This window comes from Rhineura floridana, chromosome 3, assembly GCF_030035675.1.
Source record: "Rhineura floridana isolate rRhiFlo1 chromosome 3, rRhiFlo1.hap2, whole genome shotgun sequence".
In the NCBI taxonomy this organism is placed as follows: Eukaryota; Metazoa; Chordata; class Lepidosauria; order Squamata; family Rhineuridae; genus Rhineura; species Rhineura floridana.
Window position 1 is genome coordinate 74813104 of NC_084482.1, and position 23766 is coordinate 74836869.

The window sequence follows — 23766 nt, forward strand, 5'->3', positions numbered from 1 at the left end:
TAGATTAGCCATTGGGAGGATGAATGTTTTTAATGAAATAGCGCACAAATTCCTTGATGTCTGTGAGTCATCACTAAAGGTCTTAATATAACATGCAAATACGAATTAGCTATTTGCTGAAGAAGTGAGCACGCCCCAGAATCGATCCGTATTTCTTAGTTTTGTGGAGGTGATTAAAACGTGTTAGAATACTAGACATCTAAGCTTTGACAGTTCCTCAAGGGGGTTCATACTGTGAACTGAGGGATGGGACAGGAAAGAGTAAGATAAATAATGTTAGGAAAAGACCCTTGGGACAAAAGAGCAGGAGAATTAGCAGCAAGAATGGAGGATAGGCTGCGAGGAGTAAGATGGGAAACTGGCACAGCACAGATGGGGCTTAAGGAATTTAGTGGGAAATGTGCGTTAGTGTGGTGAATCAGCAAAGAGGCTTTATTGATCTAATGTAACAATGGGTATTTATAGGGTAGAGGAAAGAGTTTCCTGGCATCTAGGTTTACAGCAGCTTTTGGGAAATATTGTATTTCATCCCGTCATGTCCCATTTTTAAATTGCTATCATTTAAAGTTGCCAAAAGGTTTTAATTATGCTTCTTATGCAATTATAGGGACACGTGTGGTATAGGATTTCAAGCTGAAGTTAATCTAATCACTGTGCATCACTAACCATGCCAGAGCTGAATCCTCTTTCCCCAAATCAATCTGCAGTCTCATATAAGAGCTATCTAGTATAGAGTTAAAGCAATAGCTCATTTACTATAGCAGCGAAGACTTCAGCCAAGGAAGTGGCTGTTAGTTCACATTTGTAATTCAGCTTCCATTCATACACATCTGCTTCTTGCTTGCCTGTTTCTCCTGTGTAGGGTTATCAGGTCAAAATGCTGCTGCAATAATAATAGAAGCAACAGACGACAGAATTCCTCCTCTGCACAATTATTACAACAGCAGCCTTGTTGAGTCCACCTAACACTCCTCTAAGTCTCTGTCAGCTCCTTTCCTGTTCCTAGTGAGATCTATGTGAATTTTGCTGAGGAAGTTGGATCCTGCTTTCCTTCAACTCCATTTCCCCACCATTCAAGGATTTCAGGAGATCCTGTTTTTCAACCCACTATCAGCTTTATGTCATGGTCTGCCCATGTTATTTTTCATGGTATTATCCCCACGAGCCCTCAACTATAAGGATAATATATATTATGTTGGGGAAATATACAAACAATAAGCAAAATATATTCTTTTATAACGCTATAAAGGTTTATAACATTTTAATAGTTTAGTTTAACATTTAATAATTTTAGTAGCCAACCAGAACCCTTTTTCTTCTTGTAGCTGTCTTCCCCAACTGTGCTGGTTTGTTTGGAACTACTTGTACTCACAACAATTGATAACATTGTGCTGAAAACGCTGGTATGTCTAAGATGTAGAAATAATTGCAGTCCAAAATGCGTAGCTAAATTGCTTTGCTCATTAGCTGGCGTGCTTAACTCACTGTGAAAATGTACTTTTATGTGAAGTACTGAACATTGCCAAATTCACTAAGAGCATGATGCAGAAAGTATAGTACCTGTGCAAATACCTGTGCAATACTGCAGTGCCTATGTCAAACTGTGTCATGCTGATGTGCTAAATCCTGATTGGTAGATGCTAAAGTCTTTGTCCTGAAATGTATAAAAACCCCAGGCAACCAGTGCCATTAGAGCAGTTCTCCACTCACTAAGGGAGAGACTGACTAAGCATAAAGTTGTCATCCAATAAAGGCCTACCTTTTTGCTGCAAGCCTGTTTCTTTGATTTTACTCAAGGACCCCCAGTCCAACGAACTACAAAATTCCCCATCAATTATGCATAATAATTAGAATGCTGTCTAGTGTTAAAACATTTGGGCATTTTCCCCTCTTTGCTTCCTTGGCCAGAAGACAAGTTCTGGGCAGTTTGCCACAAGGCTGTGGAGTCAGTATGCCAAACCTTCGACTCCGACTCTGACTCCTCTATTTTTCTACTGTCCGACTCCAACTCCTTCATAAATGGCAAATGTATATTAACTAGTAATAACAAATTTACTGTAGTAAAATGGTAGCACAAGGCATTTCATCACCACCACGTGAATCATCAGGCTAGATTGATAGAACATAAAATATATTTATTTGATTAAAATTTCTGAACAAGAAAACTTTCCTAAATTCCTATGAAAGTTTTTATTTTGAAGCCGGAGTTGGAGTCAGTACATGTCTACCAACTCCGACTCCACCCAAAATTGCTTCTGACTCCAACTCCATGACTCCGACTCCACAGCCCTGGTTTGTCAGCCTGCTCACTTTTAAGTAAACAAAGTGAGATAAGCCTCAATACTGTCTGAGATCATCTGGGAGGAAAAGCCTTATATGGAGACTCAAGAAATGGAATCCTTACCATCTGCATAGCTAAACTACTTAGTTGGTTCTCTCTTGCTGTGTCTCACAGAAGGCAGATGAGATGCCATCTCTCAGAGAAGGCATTTGGGCTGATGACCCTGATAAGCAAGGCTGTGTCACTGATAATAAAACCTATAAAAGGAAAGGAGTTTGCATAGGAAGCTATCAGTTCTTATTAGCCTGGTTGAAGATGCTGCAATTGCTATTGACTGTCTAAGGTTTGATTCCCCACACTGGGTGAGATAAATATTCATTTACTTTCTGGATAAGAATTAAAGGTACCGATGAAGGTAACAACACTGGAAGATAGCCTTGAGATATATTGCAATGTAACTTGTTTGGTTCTGACTTACTGGCTAAGGCCAACTATATGCATTCATGGAAAATGTTAAGTATTAAGATGTTAAAGAAGTGTTACAATGTTTAAGAAATGAATGTTATACTAGGGGCTCTGTCCCTGCTTGTTTAGCTCATTAACCCCACCTACTATCGCCGAAGCCCCCCACTTGCCCCCGGTTACCAAAGGCCCCTTTCCCCGCCTAGGGGTTTCCAGAGCTCACCTTCCTTTCCCCCTCACCCAGGGGTTACCAGAGTTCCTCTCCCTTTTCCCCACACGCAAGGATCACCAGAGTTCCCCTCCTTTCCCCCTGCTGCCCAGGAGTCTCCAAGGCTGGTCTCCCACTCAACTGGTGAGACCAAGGCCTGGGCAGTGTGTTCTGGGTATTCTTCATGGGCCCACCTAGCTCCATGCTGAGCTCTGGCACTGATTTCTGTGCCTACCATTGCTGCCGCCACTACCGAGCTCTAGGCCTCCTGTAATTGCCGCCACCACCAAGCTCCAGGCCCAATCTTTTTTTGTAAGACTTTTCCCATTGTGCCTGCACATCACGCTGCGTGATGGCATGATGGCGTGCCGGCATAACATTTTACAAAAATATAGGAGAAAGATACTCTGCTGTTGAACTCCCATTTCCCCCCGGATATTTCCTAAGTCCCAAGAATTCTTGGGGGGGGGGAATCTCCAACCATTAGTCTGTCAACTGCTGTTGGTAAACATGCAAGCTTAGGTAAGCATAACGGCTGGTATATAAGGAATCTGAATAGCTTCTGTGCAAAGGGGAGCACGTGACAACCCTTGATCCTGTGCATCCACAAGATAGAGGCCATCCTGGCAGTTTCATTTACCGCTATCTTTTTAAGCAACCTGTTGATCAGATTCCCTACAACAGTCCCCACCCCCAGGCATAGCATACAGCCTCTCATGACAGTATCCACTGTAAGGTTTCTTCAAAATGCCTTCTTCCCTCAGCTCACTATCTCTTCTGCAAGCATTCCTACAGTGTTATCTGAAATGAAATGTTTACACCACTTTCACCAAAGACTAGGGCATGGGCGTCAGGCCATCTACATGACAAGCATGTCCCCTACAACTGAGCTATAGGGCTGCTAACCATAGACAAATCTTGGGGAGGAGGAAAATACAAAGTAAGCAGTTCTTACATCCCAAAAAGAGGCTTAGGAGAAAACCAAATGCACCCTCACCCCCTTTGGACTGCAGTTTCCCTCTGCAGCCAAGTGATATGGCCATTTTTTGAAGTGTTGCCCAGTTGCAGATACTAGCTATGCCCTCTGTCCCCCCACCCCCAACAAAGGAAAAGAGAGTGAGGCAGTAGGGTACTTGTAATAAGTCAGAAAGAGGGGGAACAGAAAGACCAAAGAACAGTTGTTGGGAGGAGCTGGGCTAGATTCATTGGAATGACTGAAGCTCACTTTCTTGGAAATTCCAAACCATGTTGCCCTCTGAAGAGCAACTTCAACATTAAGCATGCTTATTTGGTGATGCCCCACTGAGTTCATTGAGACCCATACCTTCCTATGCAACCTTTCCTATACGCAACAGTCAAGAGAGCCCAGTTTTACCTGTCCACATATGGCTCTCCACCTAGATACATTCCATAGAACTAGCAGTGTCTGCTAGTAAAAGAACAATCCATAATCTTGTGGTAACTCAAAAGGCTAGATTTATTGTGCTATAAGCTTTAGTGGACTAAAGGTCACTTAATCAGACGTAGGAATGAAGTGTTGGTCCTTTGACTTGAATGGAGCGTGCTCCCCGTTAAGTAAGTACAAGAGAGCGCCTTCGGTGTATTTATTTGATAACATTTTAATCTCATCCTTCCTCTGAAAAGCTCGGGGGGGGGGAAGTTGGCAGGCTTTTATATATAATAAAACGGATGCAGAGATAGTGTTTTTAAAAAAAGAAATCCTAGACACAGAAAACAACTCATGGCTACTCCGCCAGCATCCAAAATGGCTTTTTGCTGCCTCCCATCATCTCATCGCCGCCCTTTTTGAAAGCTTGCTCAACCCCCTCGCTCCCCAACCAGCCATCTCTCTCTCTCCGCTCTCTCTCTCTCTGACCAGAAAGACCACAAAAGCAAGCATAGCTGCGTGCAAATCCAACCAATCATAAAGCACGTGGCTTTGATTGGCGGCTCTGACAAAGTCGACACTTTCCTTTTCCGCTTTCGCAGACAGGCGGATCCGTACCTGGCGGCAACCAATGAAAATTGAAAGTGCTTCCTGTACTGTGCTACACTGACCCCATTGGAGAGGGGCGCGCGTACACTGAAAATCGGAGGGGGAAGCGCCTTGGTAATTCGCACCTGACCAGGTAAAACGGACTCTATGGGACGGTAGTGAGACGGGCTGAGGGAGCATGAAAGGCGGGGGCGGTGCGTGGGGAGGCGTCCCGCGGAGGCAGGAGCCTCCCAGCCTGGCCTAGCGCGTGGCTCCTGGGTCCGTGGCAGTCCTCGCGCGGAGGAGGGGGGACGCTTCTGCGCCTGCGGTTCTGCCTCTGTTTCTCCTGCTGTGCCTCTTGGTTGCTTCTTCACCTGCAAGGCTTCGTCATCTGCCCATTCAGACGGCAGTTTTGTCACTCGCGACTGCAGCTGACGTGTGGGAAAGCTCCTTTCTTCGCTTGTCTCTGAGGATGCACCCAGGAAGGGGAGGGTCCGAGTCGCCCAGGCACGGCCGCGCTTTTGAAGACCTCAAGCTGAAGGGCTTGGGGAAGTTGGAAGGCCTCGCCTCATTGTGCTGAGCCACGTCTCATCAAACACGCTCACTAGCCTCATGGCGGTGGTTCGGCTACAGCGCTCGGGGCTGCCCGCAGATCTTGTCTTTGCTATGCTTCCATCCCTCCCTTTCGGATCCTCTAGGTGTGAAAAGGAAAATCATCTTTTTTTCCTGACGCCCCATTTCCACTGGGGCATCGCATGCTATAAGCCAAACCAGTACTTCTTGGCCTTGATGTGGGTTAAAAACGAATGTTTCTTAAACACTTCCCCCCCCCCCAAAAAAAGACAGGCGTGTTTTTCAAGTCCTGTTTGAAGATCTACCTTAATTAAAATAGGGTGTATTGCGTGTTATAAAGCCATGGAGTAAAGGCTGCAGTCAGTCTTTAGCCTTTGTTTTACTCTAAGGCGCTTATAACATCCAGTATGTCCTATTTTAATTAAGGTAAGATTTCAAATCAGATTGTTTCTGCTTTAGCTTGAGGGCTGTTTTACGGAGCATTGATGGTTCTGGGGTTGCTGTTTTGTATTTGTCAATTTACTCCATCCTTCTAGTTTCTTCCTATGTCATCAGGTTTCAAAACAATAATGTGCTCTAGTTGTTGTGCCTCTAATCAATAGAACCTGTAATCGAGCTATCATAAATTCTAGACACAGATTAACAGGGCCTTCCTAGTAAGTAAATGGGTTTTTTTTAAAGGTAAATTTCTTTATATGCTGCCATAAGAACATAGAGCCTGCAGGAGAGGCCCATTTAGTGCAGGACTCCTGCTTTCAGTGGCAAACCAGATGGGGGAAGCGCATAAGAAGAATCTAAGTGCAACAACACTTTCCCCTCCTGCGATTCCCAGAAACTGGTATTTAGGGACTTATTATCTCTTACAAGAGTTGTAATATATAATTGTTTTAATCCACCTTAGGGCCCTTTTTGTTAAAGGCAAGGTTGGATTTTAAAAAAAATAAATTGGCATGATCAAGAGAGTCATCAATTTTTGGTAAAGGATTAGAAACAGTCTCCACCTTTCTTAACAATTCTGTGCTCTTCTGTTGGGCAGTTCAACTTATCATGTTTTCTGATTTGGAGAGGAACATCTGTGATGAGGGGGAAAGAGTGTATAGGCTATTAGAATATGTCTGTATTGAAGAATCTTGCACAATGTACATTGTTTGGTAGTGGCTTCCTGCTCAGTGTGTATGTGTGGCTAAAAAGAGGCACACCATCACATACATATTCTGAAAAAGCACCTATACTAATTTGGGAAATAATATTTGGGTAGAAAAAAATATGTGATGCAAGCATTTTACAAAGCCTCATAGGATTCTTTGAGAACTATGAGAATACAGATACTGTTGGTTGGAACTGATGGATGTGGAGACCTTCGAGCTGGAAGATTCAGGACGCAAAAGGAAGTACTTCTTCACACAGCACATAGTTGAACTATGGGATTCACTCCCATAGGAGGCAGTGATGGCCATCAAATTGGATGGTTTTAAAAGAGGATTAGACAAATACATGGGAGAAAAGACTATCAGTGGCTACTAACCATGATGGCTATGCTCTGCCTCCACAGTCAGAGGCAGTATGCTTCTGAATACCAGTTGCTGGATGCTGCAGGATGGGAGAGTGCTCTTGTGCTCAGGTCCTGCTTGCAAAATTCCCATAGGGATTTTGTTGGCCACTGAGAACAGTGTGCTGGACTAGATAGGCCATTGGTCTGATCCAGCAGGCTCTTCTCATGTTCTTGCGATTCTTGAATTGATGCCTGCAGCTCTGACTGTTATTCCTTCCTCTTCCAACTTTGGCTTCTCCTGTTCTTTGGGTGCTCAGCTGTCTTTCCCATATATATGCTATAAATGCCCCTTAACCCCTGCTTTCGGTCTTCCTGCAGGACATGGCTGAGCAGGATGTAGAGAATGAGTTGCTGGACTATGAGGAGGATGAAGAGCCTCAGGCAGTGACTGATGCAGCCCCTGTCTCTGCTAAAAAAGATGTGAAAGGCTCCTATGTCTCCATTCACAGTTCTGGTTTCCGAGACTTCCTGCTGAAGCCAGAGCTGCTTCGTGCCATTGTGGACTGCGGTTTTGAACACCCGTCAGAAGGTAGGAGCTGAGCCAAGGCCCCTGGCCCCCTCGTCAGCCAGCCCAGCCCACCCACCGGGGAGCAACTGCCAGTGGTGCCATGCGGTGCAGGGTGAGAGCTGGGGGCTGCAGGGAGCAGGGTGGAGGGTTGGGAATGGAAGGATTTTCTTTGATGTGCAGAATAGTTCTTGGTATTGCTATACTTTGGGGAGCCCTGCTTTATTGGTGGTGTTAACATTTCATGTAGGAGATACTAAGTTAACCGTTTATCAGTTTATTGTTAGAAATCGTGTTCACTTTGGATTGAAAGACTTCATAATGGTCAGTCCAGCTGAGTGGGGGCCCTATCAGCCATGGGGATTTGGTTTAGATTGTGCATGAGATGGGGTGTGATCTAATACTTGTGAGATAGAGAGGGCACTTCAGGGTGCTCCACCTCTAGTGGAACTGGTCCTCAGCCAAGTATTTCATGGTCTGCTTGCTTTAATTTGAAAATCAATATGATAAACCTGGGAAATACCAGTTCTCATGTAGCAACTGCAATTGGGTGTGAGAAGAGCATTGCTTCTTTCCATAGTATGTGTCCAGGAAGGGTGTGATGTGGAATTTCTAGACATATAGGGGTGGAAGAGAGCTGAAACCAAGGCCTCCTGGGGTACATCCTACTTCCTTTGGGGTTTTGCATTTGCCCATGGTTTGCCTAAACTCCTTAGGTGACTATTACTACTTCTTGCTCTCTCAGTGCAGCATGAGTGCATTCCACAGGCGATCCTGGGCATGGATGTCCTATGTCAAGCCAAATCGGGTATGGGCAAGACTGCTGTCTTTGTGTTGGCTACACTGCAACAGATTGAGCCATTGGATGGGCAGGTATATAATGAATAGTACTGTATTATGTTTATGACCTGCATGACTCTGTTTTGGAGATATAGGCTATATCTGCGTGTAACACTAAACTGCGTGTAACACTAAACTGCGTGTAACACTAAACTGCGTGTAACACTAAACTGCGTGTAACACTAAACTGCGTGTAACACTAAACTATGTTTTATCATCCCTATGTGTGTGATCTGCAGTGAGCCCAAGAAAAGCCTTTTTTCTGCACAGCCAGGATGAGGACTTGTCAGAGGTTAGTTTCACTTTCAGATAATGCTTTGTTATACAAACTAGGAATTCTGGCATACAGCAAACTCTGGTGAGATTCAAAACAGGCCAGCTTGAAACCATGGGTTATGAAGCTAGCTTGTTTAACTAACCAGAGTTTGTAATAAGCCTGGATTCCTGGTTCATGTGATTGCAACAAGCCAAAACATTCTTTTTCTTTTTAAAGCCAACGTTCTTTGAAAGTGAATCTAATCTCCAATGAAGTCCTCTTCCTGACTGCAAAGGAAGAGGAGCATGCAAGCTCAAGCCTTTTCTCAGCCTGAATACACCTCATGCATGTAGCACTAAACTGTTAACGTTATGGGTCAGTGCAGGCATTGTGTTAATGGAAAGCTGGATGACTAAACGCCTGTGTTAGAGGTTGTATTCTAATTGGGGACAATGTTGAGAATCTGTTAATTTGGTAATTCAAAACTTGCCGTGTGAGATTTTTCTGGGGATGTTAATGTGAAGTGTTAATGTAGCTGTTTTTGTTACCTCTCCAAACTGTAGCAGATGCTGGGACATGTTACCTGCCCTCCATGTGCAGTTTGCTTTTGGCTGATGATCCATAGTATTTGCATTAAGAAGGACTAGTTATGTAATGTAATGGATTTCTGAATGGCACTTTGTTGTTATGTGCCTTCGAGTCGATTACGACTTATGGCGACCCTATGAATCAGCGATCTCCAATTGCATCCACTGTGTTCAGATAAACCACCCTGTTCAGATCATGTAAGTTCAGTGGCTTCCTTTATGGAATGGTACTATGTATGCTAATACAAACTGGTTCTCAAGGCCATACAAAGTGGCTATAGGTTCAGGTAGTAGTGAGGAAGCCCTAAATCCTTCTTGCTACCTTTGTACAAAAGTGTTCTGTTTCTTTCTGGCAGGTGTCTGTGCTGGTGATGTGTCACACGCGGGAGCTGGCTTTCCAGATCAGCAAAGAATACGAGCGCTTCTCAAAGTATATGCCCACTGTCAAGGTGAGGGACAATCTTTTGCCGTTTGGTCTGAAATATATAGAGTGTTGGGTATTGTTGCATGCCAGGAAAAGATGAAAGACAGTATTTGATTATTGAAACTGTGTGTGTAATTATTTAGGAAAAAGCTTGTAGTGGGAGTTGAGAGAGAGGCAATGACCTTACTGTGGGATTGGCTATAGACGTTCCTGCATCTAAAGTTCACAGAACCTCCCTTCAGGAAGAGTGAGGCTCATGGGTGGGAAGATCTTGTTGGCTTTGTTGGGTTGTATAGTATTGTACTAATACTACAAATTCTGGACCCTGTTATATTGAAGAGGAGGACTGTAGCTTAGTGTTAGAGCACATGCTTCGCATATAAAAGGTGTTTCGCTCAGTCCTTGCATCCCCAGCTAAGACCAGCAAGATTCCTCTCTAAGACCTTGGAGAGCTGCTGCTAGCAGTGTAGGCAATACTGAGCTAGATGGGCTAATGGCCAGCCTCTGTATAAGGGAGCTTCCTATGTCCCTATATTATGAAAGAGCTCATCTCTGCTTCCCTGCACCACCTAATTGCTTCAAGAGTACCACAAACCTTGCCTCTTGGATCTGGAAGAAGAGTGGATCTGATGGGTTGAGGCAGGTGAGAGCCAGAACAGGTATGCTGTCTTCATGAGTTGTTATATTCTCCCCTTGGTGTATGGTATCGCATAACGTAGGCATAACAAATGTCCTTCCCTCTGGATGTCAGCTGCAGCCAGCATGGCCCAGTGACCAGGGATGATGGGGATTGTAGTCCAGCAACCTCCAGAGGGTACTGTGTCAGTTACCCCTGGCATAAATAAATTGGTGTGGAGCTATTGAAGTTCTGTAAAATTAAGTTGTTGGGTTTCTCAATGTGGCTGACAGTCATTCCTGTTTGTACTGCAGGTGTCAGTCTTCTTTGGGGGCCTTTCCATCAAGAAGGATGAAGAGGTGTTGAAGAAAAATTGCCCACATATTGTGGTGGGGACCCCAGGCCGCATTCTAGCACTGGTGCGCAACAAGACCCTCAACCTGCGCAATGTCAAACATTTTGTTTTGGATGAGTGTGACAAGATGCTGGAGCAGCTGGGTAAGACAAATGGGGGCATAATGAAGACACCGTGGCTTAAATTGTCATAGTTTGGGATTATGGATCAATTTGGCCTTAAGAGTCGTTGTCCTTGGAAAAAAGTCTGGTGCTTGCATTCCAAGTCCAGAAATTGATTATCAGCCAGCCAGAGGAAGAGGAATATGCTCAAAAAACCTGGCTTGAGACATTTCAGAAAATCAGCCATTTGTTTCAAGTGCATAAAGAAGAGAGGCCATGACCAGCAGCTTGGAGGGCTTGGCTGCAGCCCGTAATTCTCAAGGTAGAATCTAAAAACGGTTCAGTTAAGATGGAATAAAGATGCAGATTTGGAACATAAGGGGAAACTTGACAACTTTTAGTGATGCTCAGGCTTCTCTGCTGTGCTCAAAGATCCTACCTATATCTTGTCTTGGTTTCACTGAACCCAAAAGAGGTCCTTGTGATCAGGCAGGAGGGAAATTGAAATGCTTTAAAGGGGCTGTTCAGAAGGAATGTCAACCCTCAGGTTTATGTGATTTCTCGCTGCGTGCAGCAACTTCTAATCTGCAGCATACCATTTTGCCTGAACGTGCTTGCTTGGTTTGCAGATGGTGCTATTCAGATAAAATGACAGACTACGGTTTGCAGCAAAAACCAGGACTAGAAGTTTTTAATTGCTGCTTGCAAGGAGAAAAGACATGAACCCAAACCTCCTCCAGGCTCATTCTCATACCATCTGAACACAGCTTAAGACTGCAATTTTATTCACACTGTCCTAGTAGTAAGCACCAACAAGGGTTACTTAGACAAGTATGTGATTGTGCTATAAATGTTGGGGTAGGGGTGTGTTTTCTTACAAGAGAGAGGTTGGTGTGGGAGAGGTTCTGGAGGGACAGAGGGCTCCTTGAACTGAGGAAACTGTCTCTGGGGACAGTTTCTGCAGTTCTGTTCCTGTTCAAACTATGTAGTAGAGTAGAAGTGTGTTAGATAGCAAGAAGTGGAATTTGGGTTTGTGCATCATTTTCAGAATCTAGTAGTTGGTGAATTATTTGGAACCTGATTCTTCCTACTGTTCCTTTAGATATGCGCCGTGATGTGCAGGAGATCTTTCGACTGACACCCCATGAGAAGCAGTGCATGATGTTTAGTGCTACCCTAAGCAAGGAGATCCGGCCTGTGTGCAGGAAGTTCATGCAAGATGTAAGCTCTGACCTCTCATTTTCTGTCTCTCCTAGTTGGTTGGCATAGTGTTGAACATCCATGTAAGTGCCTTCCAGACTAGGCGCAGTTGGCCTTTCCCTGTTGGCTTGTTACAAGGGACCTTTCTTCGTGTTGAAGGGAGGCTTGGTGGTACGAAGCAGCGGCTTGTTTGGGGCTTCTTGCTTCATGTTCTATTCTTTGGTGAAGATCTGTGGAGGGAAGTTAGTGATTGAAGCCCTAATAACTTTGTTGTGTTCACTGTGTTCTCTTAGCCTGGTCTCTAGAAAATAGCGTGGGTGTGGGTCTTTTCTCATTTCTGTAGAGGACCATGGCAGCATTTTCTTCCCCTTTGAGAGCTCTGGTTGAATGAATTGCAACAGTATGGCAAATATGCACACTGGTTAATGGGGCTGACTTTCTGGCATATTTCAGTTGAACATACGAAGTTGCCTTAGAGTTGGACTGTTCAGCTCTAGTTCAGTATTATCTAGTGTAGCTTTCCAAGGTTTTGCAGGTCCTTTTAAGAGGAGGTGGCTTGTATTCAGCCTGGGATTACTAGTGTGTTGAAATGTGTGCTTTGCTATCGAGCTGTGGCTGTGCTTGATTGAGAAAGGTTAGCTGCTTTGCTTCCCCTGTGGATTGGGATAGTGTGCCATGGCAGCCAGAGGAAGAAAGGAAGCTGGGCACGTTCGGGTATGCAACAGCTCAGGGGGAATGTGATATTAGCCTGGGATTACCACTGTTAACACCTGCACAGCATATAACAGCTGCTGCTATTATTACATGCTCTTGGTCATTAAGGAGAGCTGTGTTGGAGCATCTCATCTAGTTGAGTGTTTCTTTGTCTTCATTGTTTTGTCAGTAGATCAGAGACTGTTTGCTTCAGGACCTTGATGAAATGCAAGATGAATGACTATCAAGTTAGCCTTCTCTGCTGCCAGGCACTTAAACCAGTTTTGTAGATAATTAACAGTTGTGGGAATTCTCCCTGCAGTGCTTGGCAGAGGGAGTTTTTGAGCGTGTGGAGATTTCATCTGCAGTTCTGCAGATGAAATAGTTCTATTTTGCTCCCAGCCTCCAACATCCACTGTAGTGATCAAAGCAATTGCTATTATGGTGCGAATTTGATATTTTCTTCATCTATCAATTAAACATAAAAGTGGTGTTTAAAAACAGATACATATGTATTTGGAGAGATTTTGCTGCCTTTACTGCTAAAAGGTCACTTTGGCTTTCCTCGCTGCTTGCAGCCTATGGAGGTCTTTGTGGATGATGAGACCAAGCTGACTCTGCATGGCCTGCAGCAATACTACGTGAAGCTGAAGGACACTGAGAAAAACCGCAAGCTCTTTGACCTACTGGATGTGCTGGAGTTCAACCAGGTCTGTTTCGGGGAGGGCTGACAACCAGGGCTCCTAGTTCAGTGCCAACTCTAGGGCTGCAGTTTGAACAAGGTTACAAGCCCAGGGATTGGGAGACTAGCGAGAGTCTGCGGAGCTTCCAAGTTCCCTCTTCGTACCCTTTGCAGGTTGTGATATTTGTGAAGTCGGTGCAGCGCTGCATGGCATTAGCTCAGCTCCTGGTTGAGCAGAACTTCCCAGCCATTGCTATTCACAGGGGCATGTCTCAGGAGGAGAGGTGAGTACAACAAGATGGCTGGGTCAAGAGAGGGCAGCAGCAAATAAAGCACGCATCATGAATGCTGAGCAGTGTTCACCTTTTTATGTGTTGTGTGTGTGCGTGTGCACATGCCCTGCAGATAATGGGCTATGCTTTGCACCCAGTTCTAGAGGGGGAAGGGATGTGTACTGGTTCAAGAGAAGTCAGCCTCTTCTCTTTTATTCCTCCTAGGCTCTCCAGGTACCAGCAGTTCAAGGACTTCCAGCGTCGGATCCTAGTGGCCACTAACCTGTTTGGCCGTGGGATGGACATTGAGCGAGTCAACATAGTCTTCAACTATGACATGCCTGAGGACTCTGACACCTACTTACACAGAGTGAGTCTGGTTGTAGGGTGGGGGAACGAACTGCATAGTCACTTGTTTCCCTAAGAGGGTATTTGTTCTAATGCCATTCATACTTGTGACAGGAAGCTGGTGACCGTTGCAGGTCCTGGCTGGTTCCTAGAGATTATTGAAATCTCTTCTGATAATTTAACTTCGGTAGTTTAGTTGCAAATGATTTGCAGTAAGTCGACATCATTTCCAGGGTGGACAAATGGAGCATCTGCATGTATACTGAGCCTGTCTTGAGGGTACAAGAAATGATGGCTCCATCATGAATTCTCCTTAGCTAATGTCTAGTCAGTGCTGATTGAACAGATGGCTTGCTTTCTGTTTCCTCATCCCTACTCTGAGATGGTACCTCTGGGATGATGAAGTCAGATGTTTCTCCTATCTCTCTGCAGGTTGCCCGAGCTGGGCGGTTTGGCACAAAAGGGTTGGCTATTACTTTTGTGTCGGATGAAGGTGATGCCAAAATCCTCAATGAAGTGCAGGATCGTTTTGAGGTCAACGTAGCCGAACTCCCTGAAGAGATAGACATCTCCTCATACAGTATGTACTGGAAATTAATTTGGATGGGCTTGTCTTCCATGTGTGTCTGTGTAAGCCTAGCCATTGCAGACTACAATGTTTCTGAGAACCTTAGAGAAGGAAAACAAACTGGGCTGCTGTTTTTGGGAAAGTGGTCTGTTGAGTGGATCCAGGTCTGTACCTAAAGTATATGACATGGGGGTTGCAGGACCTTAATAGCTGACCAGTATGGATTGAAAAGCAGACTTAGCAGCTCCTATTTTGGAAGGTGACAATTGGGATTATATCCACTGTAGTGCTGTGTGTGTGACCTGTCAATGCAAGGATATCCATTTTCACAGTAGGGCTTCCACTCCCAGCTGCTCCTTAAATCTGTTCCAGGGGTCTCCCCAGCCCTCTGGAGGAGGGCAAGGAGAGGCGGTAAAGTCTTGTTGCGCAAGCAGAAATCCTTGTGCTGATGGGATGAGCTAGTTGAATGGTCTTTATATTGTTTTATAAAAGAAAGGTGGGATATACATTTTTAAACACTACAGGGTTCTTCATTTAAATCTTTTGCCTGGTTAGAAGATCAGACTTGAAGACTAGGTTATCTTCAAATAAATCACTGCATACTTGGAATGTCTCCCACAAGTGCAATGGGACTTCACTCCCTCTTCTCCCCCCACCACACATCCCCTGCACCACCTGCAAATCTGCTCCAGGGAGTTGGGGAGCCCTCAGAACAGCTTTGGGTGTGTGGGGAGAGGAGAGGGAAGTTCTCCCACTCGTAGGAGTCGTTCTCGTTTTTGTCCTTCCGCCTTGACTTTTGCCGTGGTGTGAGGAGGCAACAGACTGAATCTGGGCTGCTGCTTAGTTTAATATAGTTAGTTGTCATCTTCAAAACTCTCCAGTGTCTCTGAGCAACGAATTTCCTCCCTTATGGAGGGAAGGCTCTGAAAGGGTGAGACATGGGAAGATGTGGATCAATTGGCCCCCAATTGACACCTCCCACAGGTGAATCAGTTGCCCATTTGATAGAAAAAATGGCTCCCCATTGCAGCTGTTGGGGTAGAGGTAGCTGTTAACAGTGCCAGCAAGAGAGGCTGGGAGGGGGTGACAGGTGAAGTTCTTGGTACATCCTACAGCTATGGTTCTTAGAAGCAAGTCTGGGGACGGGGTAATATGCTGTCCTCTAGGAAGACAACTCTGAATTCCTATTAGGCTACCTGAAGAGCCTTAACCCAAGAAAGGGACAAGGAACCTGTGATGCATCCCCTGAGATGTCCCCATCCATCATGCAGCATCCCCTCGTTGCCCTGTGCAAGTTTAAGGCTTGAAAGAAGCTGCCTCTTGGAGCAAATAGGCTTCTTCAAGTCTTATTTGCAGTACAGGAGACTTTACTGAGGGGTGTGTGTTTTCCACCCCTAGCTTAGAAGAATTGGTGCTGGATATAGCAAAGGCTTATCCATAGCAGGGGTACCTTTGGGTTATGTGATTTGACTTCGCTACGGAAGATTTATTGGCTTTTTTGTCTCCTGCAGTTGAGCAAAGTCGGTAGCATGTGTTCACGGATCCTGCCCGCCCAGTCCAGTGTGAAACCTGAGGCCAAGCGCACCATACTGCTGTCTCCTGGTGAAGCCAGATGAACGCTTCTTTTTTCTTTTTTAAAACACATTCTAAACCTAGAGAGGTGTTTCATTTTAAGATCAATGTCTTACAAATTGCCCAGGTGGTATTTTGCCTCAGCTCTAGCCTGGGGGCTTTTTTAATTAGACGTTTATATTTCTGAATAGTAAGCCCCTGTGGTTGAGTTTCATAATAAATGATTTTTTACAATGTCATTTTCTCGCTATTCTTGAGGCATAGTGAGGCAGAAGGTGGGTACTGGAATTCTTGGTGCCCTCCATCTTGCTGCATCTCCCACATTTCTGTTTGCTCTCTTCACCTATGCTGCTCTTGTTATCAGGATTACGCCTTTTGTTAAACTGTCCTAGCTTCTCTTCTGCTCCCCTTTACATCCTCGTTTATCAAGACCCACCCCTTTTCACATTCACATGGCTTTGAGCAATGTGTTTGGCATGCCTCTATTGCAGTGTCTTTCATGTAATGTGAAGATACAAATACAGATTCTGAAGACTGCAATTTTCTCCTTTCTCTTTCCTAGAGAAATGATGATAGGGACTGTTGATATATACCTCCCTGCTTGGCCCCTGCATACCCCTGTGTATCTGTACAGGACACCTGCCCTTCTATATAATCATATACAAGCCAGGTTACCTGAGGCTGTCTCCTCTTGTTTTGCTAGGCTGGTTAGGGTTGTTTGAACTGGTGGACTTCTCTGGTGACTAGCCCAGAGTTTCTTCTTTGCTCTTCTTCCCTCTATCCCAAAGTTACTTGTTTTAAATGATGGCATAACTCAGAATCCCAAAATACTTTTTATTTCAACGTACATGTTAGGAAAAACAAGTGGTTAAGAGATAATTGCTTCAAATAAGGGAGTGGGTATTTAGAGAAGAATAAGCTGATTTGTGCAAAGACGCTTGGATAAACTGCACACAAGTTTAACTAAAGGCACTCCTGCAGTGAAAATATTCCATAGCGGAGAACGTTCTGAATGGGTTACATAGCACTAGAATTGTCACTTTGTGCATTTGGAATTCATTGCACGGATTTGAATACTACAAAACTCTGTGTTTAGGTGCATGCAGTGCTTGCTGTGCAACCTCTTTTCTTTCTCCTCAGCTAGCATTTAAAGCTAAAAAAGAAAAGAATTCAGATTTCTTAACTCTAATGTGTGTTGGCTATCCGCACATTACCTCGTGCCAGAATGCTAGGAATACAGAGCATCTGGAATTGCAGTATACATAGCCAAGCTCTTGGGCAAGAACAGTAGGAATTTGGCAAAACTGGAAACAGTCCTAAATAAATTAGTCTAAACAGGAAGCTTTGTAAAGCTGCAGTATTTGATGTGAACTGCCAATATGGAGGACTCCATTAACTTCAATAACTGCTTCCAGAAATCTGCCTTCTTTCTCTTCTTCCTGCTGCTTTATATGTGCTGCTATCATTTAGTCTTTATATAAGTGCCTCTCTACTACTTGACTGATGGGTTCTTCTGATTGAGATTACACTGCTTGCTGTGTTGTTGTATCTTGCTACCATTGTGCAGAACTCCCAGGGACAGCAGTGAAGAAAAACACACCAAAGCATAGAAACATGCAGCTCTTGTTAAGATGAAGAATATGGAGCTAGAAGAAAATAAAGTATGAGGACCTTTAAAGCAGGGGGGTGCTTGGCCTGTATGACTATCATGATGCTACTTGTGTTAGTGTTCTGCGTGTTTGATTTTCCCTTGCTGAAGATAGCAACTTGAGTTGTTTGACATTTTTCAACTCTGGAATAGGTACCACTGTACAAAACACAAAAGTGAGGTGCCTATTGGTTTTTCAGCATGTGCCTGTCTGAAAGTGGTGACCAGAAAAGGATCAGCTTGCCATATCCAAGTCTTTTAGAAAGACTATGCCTAATTCATCAAGGTACCGTTCACACCTGGTAAAGCATTCATATATTTGTGTTCTTCTACGTGAAGCAGATACTTTAAATTAGGAAATAACCATGAGATGTCATAGCAAGTGGATACCTTTCCTCACCTAAACCTGAATTCTGAGAATATCACACTCCTTGGTATATAAAAGAAATGAAACATCTGACACAAGCACAACTTCCACAGTACTATTCTGCTTGCCTAGATCTATTTTACTAGGTACCTGAAATCTAGGGAAACGTGTATCTAGACTATAGAGAAAAACTCGCCTGCTTGAACATTTTTCTGTTAAAATAAATGTTTGGATATAGAAAACTCAGTGCTTGGAGGGATATTCTAGGCCTGCTCCTGACATTCCCATTTTATATGGGGTGGTGGTTAATATATGGGGAATATTAAATTATTTGAGCTGTCACTTGCAGTATATTCCAACTCACATCTTAATGACACTAGACCTCAGTTTTTTGCTATCCCTTGGACAAATGAGGTCAGCTTGGTCTAAGTTTTCATAGGCACAAGCAGAACAGTTAAGTGAGTGGCAAGGGAAGTGACTACCCCTGAGTGAGGCTCCTTCCATTGTCTTGAAGTTGTTGGACCACTTTGTGCTGCAGTCAATATTCTATGCTCCTGCTTCAGAGTATGAGCTAGAGGCTGATTGGAAGGCTGGCTATCAAACTGGCTAGCAACAAGAAATCTAAGCTGAAAAACACTGGGGTCAGGGTTCTATAGATCATTCCATACAGAGCACTCCACCATACTGTCTTCAATTATTTGTATGGACCAAATGTGCAAATGTCCACTTCAGTTTTCTGATGATCACCTACTGCTGACATGTGGCAATCAAACGGCGTACTCTCTAGAGCGACAGTGAGCCAATGTCTGTTGCAAGGGCCTCTTTAAAAGTGTCTTGTGTGCAAGTACCCTTTTAGACTTAACTCCGCCTCTCTGTGAGAGGAGAAGATTGGCATAGAAGAAGGCATCCCATACTGAAGAGGCATGTGCCAACATCAGCTTAATAGCATTAGTCCAGTTCTTGAGCTTACTTGGTGGGTCCCTACAGATGTCTGGCAGTTCTGTGGTCCTTGTTGCAGTAGGACTGTATTAGTGGGTGACTCTTCCAGAAGAAAGACTGCCAGAATAACAGGATGTGATTGTCATGTGCAAAAACAGCACTCCTGAAACTTGCTTCTGCAAGGGGTTGCTACATTCCAGATTCCTTCCAAGACTTGGGTGTCTGGAGGGGAGAGAGAGAGAGATGAAGCAACTGGAGTAGTCCTAACAGTTCCATACCACTACTAGAATAGTGGTGTAGCTCAAGGATTTCCCAGTCTTCTGTTTTGTCAGTCTTTTTTACCATGCAATCAACTGTTTCAAGCCGGTTTGTTCCTAAATCCTCCCTCCTAAGGTAACTTGATGTATTTTTTTTCTGAGCACATCTTAGCAGCAGTTCTACTGGAGACTGCACACGTTCTCCCCATCCCATTTTATGGAAGCTGTGGATCATTAATGAAGAAACATGGAAAATGTGTGTGTCTTTTTAGTAGCATTGTGAGGGATAATTGTAGAAGACATGGCCAGGCTGATAGCTGCAAGCTCAACAGGGGAGTGTGATGATCTGTGGAGGGGGAAATGCCACACCTGCTGCTGTTTTCTCTTACCCGTAATGTGTTGGAGCTGGCTGTGGAGCTGAACTCAGAATACTTGTCACTGCTGTGGGGCTTGCCATGTACGTCCTTGCAGAACCAGCGGTAGTAGTCATCACGTACCTAGACACAAAAACAAAGTTCCAGCTGACAGGCTTGTAATTCATGGTATTCACAAGTCTATAACACCCATTTTTCAGCCAAACAAGTATAGGTATTGCCTTTTGGATCTTGTGTTCCAGCCCTGAGCCCGCCCAAACCACCCTCTTCCAAACTTACACTGCATTCCTGTGAGTTTTTTCTGAAGTAAGTCCCACCATGTTTAATGTAGCTTACTCTCAAGTAACTGCATCTAGGACTGCAGTATTGGAGATAGCTTCCCACCTATTTGTCTTTTCTGCTGCAAGTACCTGTTTCTTGAGCAGACAATGCAGGAGGAAGATGAAGAGCCCCTGCAGGCTGTTGAGGATAGTGAAGATATAAGACATCACGAGGGTGTGATTACTGAACTGAAACAGGCCGAAGACCCAGGTGGTACCCAAAATACAGAGCTGGGCAATGGCTGTGATTGTGAGTACCCTGCAGGGAAGAGAGGAAAGGGACACAATTTATGTGCTGTCATTGCATAGGACACGACTAGCCCAGGCAGAGAAGTTAGACAGGGCCTGCAATATGAGACAGTCCTGGATAGCAGCATGATGTTTTTGCGCTTGCAAAGACAGAATTGGTGTAGCTTTGAAATATAATACCCTTTGCACCAATCGCTCTGTGGTTTACCTCTGCTTTTTCAATTTACTCATATCAGGATTGATATCGGCAAACTTCTGAGAGAGCTTCCAGACAGTAACCACAAAGACAGCAGCATTGACCTGTGCAGAAAATATAGGACATGGATGTTAGGAAGCTGCTGAGATAAGAGTTGGCCTCAGGGCTGGCACTGCTGCCCACATCATAGGTTTCCTACCTTCCAAAAGTCTATATGCAGCAAAAAAAACAAAAATAACATCAGCTTTTCACATGGGAAAATGTGTACATCTATGTAAGACAAATGTCATGGATTGAAGAGCTGGGCTGCTTGGATGACTGAAATAGTGTTTAGTCACTTTGTTGTGTTCTACTTGCTACAAAACATAACATACGGGCAGACAAAATGTTCCCCAACATATCTTGAACCACCTTTATGCATTTGAAGGTGTGGGGATGGAAAGGGGGCATTTGGGTTTGGAAAGCAATGCTTTTGGGAACTGGATGGAACTGAGAAGCAGGGCAGTTCTGGTTAGGTGAATTAAGACCCAATTGCACACTGACTGAGTGTTACTCCTCTCTAATGATGGTGTGAGAAACATTAGCCTGACATTGGATGATGTCTGAAAGGAAAAGATGAAATCATAAATGGCAGACAAGTGGAAAACAAGAGAAATGCATTTAAAGCAATAGATGGAGAACTGCACTCAAAATTGAACAAAAAACCAGCCCCCTCTCAGTTGATGGCTTCATAAAGGGTGGATTGGATAGACATCTATGTTAAATTTTACCTTTGTAGTCCCTTTAGTACCACTCCCTATATATATATGTGTGTGTATATCTATCTGTTGTATTTTATGTATTTTAATTGTATTTTATGTATTATAATTTATTTTAATGTTTTTGTGATTTTACTGTTTACAATTTTATTATGTACGTGTTTGATTTTATTTTTGTAAGCCGGCCTGAGTGCCCTATTATAGGGTAGAAGGGTGGGATAGAAATATTTTAAAATAAATAAATAAAATAAAATAAATAAACATGGGGTACTATATGCAGGGACAGAGTGAAAACTGGCACTGAGGCAAGAAGAATAAAAGGATGGTCCTGGGATGCATTAGGCTTTACCATGATGATGAGGGTGACAGGTGCCAGGAAGCTCCATTGGAACCCATTGTCCATTGCAAGCCAGCAGCTGTGGGGAAAGGAAGAGGGTGAATCTTTTGGCAGGTACCAGTACCTAAATATCTTCCCTGCTACATAAGATTAATTTGCTCCCCTACCCCTTAAAAAATGCACTGCCTTCACATGTCAGCTCACATCCAATCATTTATTTACTTAAGATAGCTGTATACCATCGTTACTATTTATCCTAGGGCAAATTACAATATATTTTAAAACAACAACAACAAAATATAAACAGCATAACTAGCAGAATACACAGAACAGCCAAGTAAAAATGTCAGCTCTAGGATTTTAAAATCTAGCTATAGCAAATACAGTATCCTCCCAACACTAGTTTAAAGTACAAAACAATTAAAATGCATGAGATAATAGAAATGCGATAAGCTGCCCCCTAAAACTGCCACAACTGGGGTACTACAGAGGAGAAAGTCCTCCCCTTGTTACCACCCAGTTAATTTCTGAGGGTGAGGGCACTCTGAGAAGGGTCTTTGATCGGTTTGATGTGGGAGAAGGTAGTCCTTAAGGTACGCAGGTCCCAAGCTGTGAAGGGCTTTAAAGGTCAAAACCAGCATCTTGAATTGGGCTTGGAAGTAAACCAGTAACCAGTGTACATCTCAAATCTCACAAGATAAGTTACCAGTCAACTATCCCAGTCAAAATCCTGGCTGCTATATTATGAGTTAATTGCATTTTCCAAACCGTTTTCAAGGGCAGCCCCATTACAGTAGTCTAAATGGAATGTTACCAGACTGGAATAACATTGCCAGACTCTCCCTTGCCCCTGAGGGGTCATAGTTAGTAAACTAGCCTCAGCTGCTAGAAAGCCCTCCGTGCTGCTAAGGACACCTTTATTTATTATTTATTTATTTAACAAAATTTATATACCACTTGACTATTTTTTACAATTTTAAATTTTTTTACAATTTTTCCATTTTGATTGTAAAAAAACTAAGTGGTTTCAAAAACATTAAAAATTATCAATAAAACGATTAAAAACTATTTTTCTTTTAAAAAATCACAACCGTAACTAACTAAAAAGATTAAAACATATCAGCATACATGTGTCTGGATAGGCTTACCTAAACAAAAAAAGTTTTAAGCAGGCACTGATAGGAATACAGTGAACTCCCTGCCTGATGTCAATAGGCAGAGAGTTCCAAAGAATTGGTGCTGCTACACTAAAACAACAATTCCTTGCAAGTGAAGAACGAGTTGTTATGTGGACCCTGTAACAGTGCCAGTTCCGCAGACCAAAGTGCTCAAGTGGGCACATATGGGGTAAGGTGGTTTCACAAGTAAGCGGGTCTCAAGCTGTTAAGGGCTTTATATACCAGTAGATACACCTTGAACTTGGCCTGGTAACAAATTGGCACCTTTTGTTCAATGCACCTTTGCCTCAAGCTGGATCAAGTACTCCTAAACTGTGATCCTGAAAATGCAAGATTGCACATGGATTGGCTATGTCATTTATTGCCTAGCGCTCCAGAACAGGAATTGATCTTTGCTTGTCCATGTTGAGCTCTCTTACACAAGTGCAAATCCAATCTCACACTCCCTACAGCCCGACACAAGCATTTTATTACCAGCTACTTACATGCTTCCTAGCTGTGCCCATTTCTGTTCTGCTGCACAATTATTCTACAGCCCACATGGGTATACATTAAAACCCCAGGACTTACTTTTTCTTGTTGCCATAGCCGTTGCTATTTATGGCAGCTGAGATGCCCACCACGATGGCTGGGAGACCATATCCCACAAAGAAGAGGTGCCAGTGCTTGAGGCTGTGAGTTTTGAAGACCTGAACGACCATCAAGTACAGCTCCACACCTTCCAGCAGCATCCAACAGAAGACAGAGAGGAAGAAGAGATGCAGCAGCCCAGCCACTACAGCACAGGTTGTCTGGAAGGGGAGACAGGACACAGGGAGACTATGAAAGGAGCCTGGTTGTTGAAAATGTTTGCGCAAGGGCCCAAATCTGGAGGGGACATAATCCAACTACTTCTGTTTGGTCCTGCCTCCTTGAGGAACAAGTTGAATCAGTACTTTGTAAATGGATCTGCTATTATGCCACAGTATCAAGTAAGTTTTCACCTGCCTGAAATGGATATTCCAGTTTGACATTGTAACACAAACTGCCTTTCTACCCAAGGCTGCTAAATTTCTGATAAGCTCCATCAGAAT

The 23766-nt window shown here is 43.8% G+C and overlaps 2 protein-coding genes across 9 annotated transcripts in view; one reads left to right on the forward strand and one right to left on the reverse strand.

The window, feature by feature from the left end:
• Positions 1-4885: 4885 nt before the first annotated feature.
• DDX39A (DExD-box helicase 39A) lies at positions 4886-16309 on the forward strand. 2 transcript variants are annotated; one of them, XM_061616630.1, is made up of 11 exons: positions 4886-5080; positions 7370-7580; positions 8302-8429; positions 9596-9688; positions 10594-10777; positions 11838-11956; positions 13207-13338; positions 13485-13594; positions 13808-13952; positions 14363-14510; positions 16010-16309. In XM_061616630.1, the coding sequence occupies exons 2-11, from the start codon at positions 7373-7375 to the stop codon at positions 16024-16026; spliced, it is 1284 nt and encodes a 427-aa protein (XP_061472614.1). In that variant the 5' UTR covers positions 4886-5080; positions 7370-7372; the 3' UTR covers positions 16027-16309. The 2 variants fall into 2 exon arrangements, with proteins under 2 accessions (XP_061472614.1, XP_061472615.1); XM_061616631.1 differs by lacking the exons at positions 4886-5080; positions 7370-7580 and adding an exon at positions 7587-7671.
• A 575-nt stretch (positions 16310-16884) lies between these two features.
• The window catches only part of ADGRE5 (adhesion G protein-coupled receptor E5), a 64103-nt gene continuing 57221 nt past the window's right edge, over positions 16885-23766 (reverse strand). For all 7 annotated transcript variants that reach the window (XM_061616623.1, XM_061616622.1, XM_061616624.1 and 4 more), the window contains 6 exons: positions 23264-23484; positions 21528-21594; positions 20433-20524; positions 20066-20234; positions 19671-19778; positions 16885-19246 (listed from right to left, as the gene is read on the reverse strand). In XM_061616623.1, coding sequence (XP_061472607.1) covers positions 19214-19246; positions 19671-19778; positions 20066-20234; positions 20433-20524; positions 21528-21594; positions 23264-23484 — 690 coding nt within the window. In that variant the 3' untranslated portion in view covers positions 16885-19213. The remainder of the gene's footprint in view (positions 19247-19670; positions 19779-20065; positions 20235-20432; positions 20525-21527; positions 21595-23263; positions 23485-23766) is intronic.